The sequence below is a fragment of the Solanum pennellii genome, chromosome 11 (genome assembly GCF_001406875.1).
Source record: "Solanum pennellii chromosome 11, SPENNV200".
Taxonomy (NCBI): Eukaryota; Viridiplantae; Streptophyta; class Magnoliopsida; order Solanales; family Solanaceae; genus Solanum; species Solanum pennellii.
Window position 1 is genome coordinate 43424138 of NC_028647.1, and position 7481 is coordinate 43431618.

At 32.5% G+C, this 7481-nt stretch overlaps 1 protein-coding gene across 1 annotated transcript; it reads right to left on the reverse strand.

The window, feature by feature from the left end:
* Positions 1-6283: 6283 nt before the first annotated feature.
* Positions 6284-7199, reverse strand: LOC114074868. The gene is made up of 3 exons (XM_027912918.1): positions 7119-7199; positions 6914-7018; positions 6284-6646 (listed from the first exon to the last, which is right to left on the reverse strand). Exons 1-3 carry the CDS (start codon positions 7197-7199, stop codon positions 6284-6286), a joined length of 549 nt encoding a protein of 182 aa, XP_027768719.1.
* Between the last annotated feature and the right edge of the window lie 282 nt (positions 7200-7481).

A 7481-nucleotide genomic window follows, 5' to 3' on the forward strand; every position in this document is an offset into this window, starting at 1 on the left:
CGTCTGGTTCGACCCCACCTAGGTCCCAAACGGGGCCCTAGATGAGGACCCCATTTATTTAGCAAAAGGCTGCAGAGCATTGACCATCGACGACCATAAGCGACGGACCGTTTGTAATCAAAAGGCCTGCCGAACTTTGCCTTCGACTAGACCTTCAAGGATATCAAGGGCATTCACAAATGAAGCATCAGTCCCAATTAATCGACGACCACTAATGGAGCGTTGATTGGGAAATGGTCGGTTTATGGAGGAACCGTTTGTGCTACTATGAAAAAGCTATCAAAATTGTTTTGACCTGGGGTGTTTGTTAAATTCACCTTAAGTCTTTTAGGATCCAAGAAGGTTATTTTTAGGGTCTTTTAATATATTAAGCGTTTCAAGCAATAAGACCTAAATTTATCCTTCATTTCCTAAAACCCAAAATCCTTTCTCAAGAAAAGACTCTCATAAAACTTCATAGAAGCTAAAATTGAAGAAAGAGCTAGGAGGCATGTTGGTGGTCGAATATTCATTAATAATGAGTAGGGTTTCTTATATTTGAGTAATGGTAGTCATCATTGAGCTCTCTTCTACTTAAGCAGTCCTTTTTAATAGATTTTTAAAAAGTGTTTTCAACAATAACTTCTTCTATCTTAAGCACTAAATATGGGTCTTGCATGAAACATTTTAAATTATTCAAATATGATTTTTATAATGTTACATGGTGATATTAAATCTTAAACATCAATGAAAACATGTTAAAGCTTTTTTTTTTAATATTTGGCTTAAGGAATGGGTTTAATGAGCATGATTTTGCTAGTCTTTGGGCTTTTGTTTCCTTGTGTTAATATTGATTTTTAGTACTGCCCTAAGGGATATATTATGATAAATTATTTAAGAAACTATTATAGGTGAATAAAAAGCTTGGATAAAGTGCAAGTTGGTTATGTTGCTTAGCTATATTTATGAAATGCTCTTGAGTGGTATGGTCCACCTTCTTGGTAGCTGTGTATACTTGACAAATTAGAATATACATTGTATGTATTCTAAGTGTGCCTTTGAAGGAGTAATGTGTGAAATATTTGATAATGAAGATGGTTCTTTTTATGTGTATTATGAAGCTTCAATTGTATGTCTTGCTTAGATTATACCTAAATGGAGTAAGTGTATATGTTGAGCATGTTAAAAAGTGGAATGTGGTGAATGAATGTCTAAGCATGTATAAAATTGAATGATAATGAAATGATCCTCATGTTCAAGGTGTGTTCACATGTACACACACATTAACACTTGAATGGATGAAGCTAAATTAAGTAAAAAGGGGATTTTTGGGGTGAACACTTTTCGTGAGTCGAGATGAAGTACTTAGTAGCAACCTTACTACATCCGAAGAGCTTTCTAAGATAAGTCAGAGGATTTATGCCCTTCATGATTTCAGATGTGGTTTCCACTAGCTATTCTTAACCTAAAGCTATAATGTTGAGACTCCGTAGAGAATTATGCCACTACACCATTTTTGGGATACGACCACACCACTAAAGTGTAGCCTAAAATAGCAAAAAGTGTGATCTTAGATAAAAGGCTATACTTTTGGAATTTAAGCCACACTTTTTCTAGGGTGGTATAAAGAAGAGTAATCGTTGACATTGGGCAAAATTTTTAAATGTTGTCATCTTTGGTAACACTTATAAACCGTAGATAAAGAGGTATAAGGGAAGACTTTGTTGTGATACATTAGCGACACCTATTTTTAGTATACTACACTTAAAATTGTTGTCTTTGCACTATTATTGGTTACACTTCAAAAGTGTTGCCTTTTATATGTCATTTAGAACAACGTTTTATAAAGTGTTGCCTTTTATAGAGCAACACTTATAAAGTGTTGCCTTTTATATGTCATCAAACTTATAAAGTGTAACTTCATATCACATCTAGAGAAACACTTATAAAGTGTAACTCCATATATCATCTAGAACAACATTTATTAAGCGTAACTTTAACATTGGACGTCCTACAACAACGCTTTTGAATTGCATATATTCAATATATAATCACATCATTACATATACAAATGACATAAAGCACAAAATAAACTAATAGTTAAATCGAATCTATATATTTCAAATAAACTTCGAGACACATGTCTTGTACAACCAAAACATAGAAAGTGATTACTTTAAGATCTCTAATATCAATAAAATTCTAAAAACCAAATGCATTCAAACGTATATAAAACTAGAATAAAAACTCTTTATCATTCACTAGTATAGATCGAGTTTACTTTTGGCCACAAGCAATTTCAATTCATTTACCTGCATTTTCCTGCACATTCAAAAAAAATTATAAGTTAGTGAAATATATATGTCACTACACCAGTTTCGGCCTACAGCAACACCACGTAATTGTAGCCTAAACTAGCAAAAAGTGTGGCCTTTGAGAAAAGGCTACACTTTTGGACATTCAGCAACACTTTTTAGGGGCTTCCCAAAAGAAGCGTAACCTTTGACATTAGGCAACACTTTTTAAATGTTGCCATCTTTCACAACATTTATAAAGCGTAGCCAAATAGGTATAAGGGCACGCTTTGAAGACGTGCATTAGCAACACCTATTTATTGTTAGACTACACTTAAAAGCGTTGCCTTTTCAGATTTATTGGGCACACTTAAAAAGTGTTGCCTTTTATTGGTCATCTATTGCAACATTTATAAGTGTAACTTTATATCTCATCTATTGCACCACTTATAAGGTGTTACTTTATATGTCAGCTATAGCAACACTTAAAAATTGTTACTTTATATCTCATCTATTGCACCACTTATAAGGTGTTACTTTATATGTCAGCTATAGCAACACTTAAAAATTGTTACTTTATATCTCATCTATTGCACCACTTATAAGGTGTTACTTTATATGTCAGCTATAGCAACACTTAAAAATTGTTACTTTATATCTCATCTATTGCACCACTTATAAGGTGTTACTTTATATGTCAGCTATAGCAACACTTAAAAATTGTTACTTTATATCTCATCTATTGCACCACTTATAAGGTGTTACTTTATATGTCAGCTATAGCAACACTTAAAAATTGTTACTTTATATCTCATCTATTGCACCACTTATAAGGTGTTACTTTATATGTCAGCTATAGCAACACTTAAAAATTGTTACTTTATATCTCATCTATTGCACCACTTATAAGGTGTTACTTTATATGTCAGCTATAGCAACACTTAAAAATTGTTACTTTATATCTCATCTATTGCACCACTTATAAGGTGTTACTTTATATGTCAGCTATAGCAACACTTAAAAATTGTTACTTTATATCTCATCTATTGCACCACTTATAAGGTGTTACTTTATATGTCAGCTATAGCAACACTTAAAAATTGTTACTTTATATCTCATCTATTGCACCACTTATAAGGTGTTACTTTATATGTCAGCTATAGCAACACTTAAAAATTGTTACTTTATATCTCATCTATTGCACCACTTATAAGGTGTTACTTTATATGTCAGCTATAGCAACACTTAAAAATTGTTACTTTATATCTCATCTATTGCACCACTTATAAGGTGTTACTTTATATGTCAGCTATAGCAACACTTAAAAATTGTTACTTTATATCTCATCTATTGCACCACTTATAAGGTGTTACTTTATATGTCAGCTATAGCAACACTTAAAAATTGTTACTTTATATCTCATCTATTGCACCACTTATAAGGTGTTACTTTATATGTCAGCTATAGCAACACTTAAAAATTGTTACTTTATATCTCATCTATTGCACCACTTATAAGGTGTTACTTTATATGTCAGCTATAGCAACACTTAAAAATTGTTACTTTATATCTCATCTATTGCACCACTTATAAGGTGTTACTTTATATGTCAGCTATAGCAACACTTAAAAATTGTTACTTTATATCTCATCTATTGCACCACTTATAAGGTGTTACTTTATATGTCAGCTATAGCAACACTTAAAAATTGTTACTTTATATCTCATCTATTGCACCACTTATAAGGTGTTACTTTATATGTCAGCTATAGCAACACTTAAAAATTGTTACTTTATATCTCATCTATTGCACCACTTATAAGGTGTTACTTTATATGTCAGCTATAGCAACACTTAAAAATTGTTACTTTATATCTCATCTATTGCACCACTTATAAGGTGTTACTTTATATGTCAGCTATAGCAACACTTAAAAATTGTTACTTTATATCTCATCTATTGCACCACTTATAAGGTGTTACTTTATATGTCAGCTATAGCAACACTTAAAAATTGTTACTTTATATCTCATCTATTGCACCACTTATAAGGTGTTACTTTATATGTCAGCTATAGCAACACTTAAAAATTGTTACTTTATATCTCATCTATTGCACCACTTATAAGGTGTTACTTTATATGTCAGCTATAGCAACACTTAAAAATTGTTACTTTATATCTCATCTATTGCACCACTTATAAGGTGTTACTTTATATGTCAGCTATAGCAACACTTAAAAATTGTTACTTTATATCTCATCTATTGCACCACTTATAAGGTGTTACTTTATATGTCAGCTATAGCAACACTTAAAAATTGTTACTTTATATCTCATCTATTGCACCACTTATAAGGTGTTACTTTATATGTCAGCTATAGCAACACTTAAAAATTGTTACTTTATATCTCATCTATTGCACCACTTATAAGGTGTTACTTTATATGTCAGCTATAGCAACACTTAAAAATTGTTACTTTATATCTCATCTATTGCAACACTTATAAGGTGTTACTTTATATGTCAGCTATAGCAACACTTAAAAATTGTTACTTTATATCTCATCTATAGAAACACTTATAAAGTGTTGTTTTTATATCTCATCTAGAGCAACACTTACATAGTGTAACTTTATATCTATCTAAAGCAACACTTACAAATTGTAACTTCGACATTTATAAGCCTACATGTAGCACAAATATATATAATATATTTACATACATACAAGTGACCTAAATCACAAAATGAACTACTTAATCATTAAATTGAAGCTAAATATTTCAAATAAACTTCGAGAAATATTTCATGTACAACCAAAACATAGAAAGTGATTGCTTAAAGATCTCTAACATCTACAAGTTCAAAAAACCCAAAAGTGTCATTCAAACGTATATGACAACAATAGAAAAATTTCTTCATCTTTTGCCACAATGGATCGAGTTTACGTCTGGACAAATTCAAATTCAATTACCTGCATTTTCCGGCACATTTAAAATAAAATTATAAGTTTGTGAATTAATTGTGGAAGTGCATAATCAGAGAGAATTCACTGTAAGACAACCAATCCAAATCTAAATACAATTTCAATGTAAAAATTACACATTATAAGGACAATAACATTTGTGCAGTCTTCTGTTGTTGGCTCTCAAAAATTAAACTTCAAAAGTTTAATTTGTGCAGTCTTCTGTTGTAAACTTCAATGTAAAAATTACACACAAGTAGTTCAAACAAACCAGTGATGACCACTGGAAACAAGGTTCATAACATAGTTTAGAAGAGTCCACAAAAATCAATACATAACAACATGACATGATATTTTCAAAGAACTGCAGCATAGTGTAGCTGCTGAAGGAAGATGGGGAAGTCTGACAAAGTGTGGGGTTACAGAGACAAGGACGGTCCGTCGTGACTTTCACGGTCTGTCCTACAGGTTCGTCATGAAATTCTGAGAAGTAATCCCAGTACCCAGATTCCAAGAGTTTAACTAAGTGTGGGGTTACGAAGACCACGACGGTCCGTCGTGACTGTGATGGTCCGTCCTGCAGGTTCGTCATGAAATTCTGAGAAGTAATCCCAGTACCCAGATTCCAAGAGTTTAACTAAGTGTGGGGTTACGAAGACCACGACGGTCCGTCGTGACTGTGATGGTCCGTCCTGCAGGTTCGTCATGAAGTTCAGAGAAGTAATCTCAGTACACATATTCCAAGAGTTTAAAGTGTTTTGGAACGGAGACCATAGAAATTTTAATCACAGGCTGCAGCACATTGATGTGCTAACCATAGACTCCTCAATTGCACAATACAAAAAGAACAGTTATTCAACTAACAATTCGAATGCTTAAGCCAAAAACAAATACATTCTTAACAGTTATAAATTGGTGGACTAAACTTAGGCAAGTAAAAATAAGTTTTGAATTTCATTACCAAGAATACCAACTAAAGTAGAAGAAATACAATATTGACACTATTAACAGAGAATTTGAAATACAAAATACGTTTTGAAGAACCGAATCTTAAGCTGACCCCGAAAAAAATGGAAGATTTGTGCCTCTTACAGCTTGTGCACTACTTGCATCAATAGGTGAAGCAAGGTTAGATCCAACACACCCTGGTATATCTTGAAAAATCAATCCAGGGTTGTTTTGCACCAATTGAGTGAATAAATGTCGCATTTCTTCTCTCAATTCTTCCTTTAGAGAAGTGATTTCATCGGCATGCTTTTGTTTTAGATTGTTAATTTCCTCATCTTTCTTCAAAGAACTTGTTGTCACTGATCTACCATAGCACCTAACTCGACCAGGTTGCTCCTTTCCAAACACTGCCCTAAATGCATCATCAGCTGTTTCCCCAGAATTTTGGCGATTTGGAAGTTCAGCCTATTGAATAAAATTGGCATCCATAGTTAATTGTAAGTACTATTTTTGTTTCCAATCCTATGATAGCGATCAATCATATGAACATTATGAAAACTTTTCGTAAAAAATAATTAAACAATGTCGACAAATAATTGATATCTCCTCGAACTTGCACAAGAAGAAGAAGAAGAAGGCATACGTGATTAAAATTTAATGTAGTCAAACTCCCCACAATATAAATTTTAAGTCTGAATAAAGTTCACTAATAATCCTCTTTGAAAAACATACTATTGCATTTTGTGTATCAGCCTGGATTTCCTTTCCCGTCTTGGTACGAGTTGCAATAAATATTTCAGGCTTTGATGGTTCTTCGTTGTTGTCTTTGGCTGCACGCTACAGATTATATCAAAAGAAATTTTAAAAAATCATTAAGTTCTTATAAAGTACAAAAAATGAAAATCAAATTTTGTATGAAATGTCAGCTAAGTATTACCAATGCCACGCGTACTCTAGCAAAATTAATAGGTCCCATTCGATGCTTCCATTTTTGTTTTTTCCTGTTTTGAGAATTCATCTCGCATATAGCCTATTGTTAAAAACAAAGAGATAATTGAATTGATATGTATAAAAAGAATAGATATGACACAGAATTACTCGATGAGTGGTAATGCACCATTTTAACCTTACTTGAACATTTGGGTGTTTCCAATACTCGATCAACTGGCGGAATTGATTATGTGGAATGCCATCAGGACATTTTTCTAGCACATCCTCAAGGGTACTGTTTTTATCAAAAAAAATTTTTTATTTTTTGCTTGTGTCGCCTCCAAGCATCACGAAGACTAGTCATCACCCA

Bases quoted from the DNA above. Each gene is read 5' to 3' on its own strand.
- LOC114074868 (XM_027912918.1), bottom strand. From the start codon at position 7,199: ATGAATTCTCAAAACAGGAAAAAACAAAAATGGAAGCATCGAATGGGA. The intron at 7,019-7,118 runs GTAATACTTAGC...TATAATCTGTAG, and splicing joins CTAGAGTACGCGTGGCATTG to CGTGCAGCCAAAGACAACAA. The intron at 6,647-6,913 runs GTATGTTTTTCA...TTTATTCAATAG, and splicing joins CTGATACACAAAATGCAATA to GCTGAACTTCCAAATCGCCA.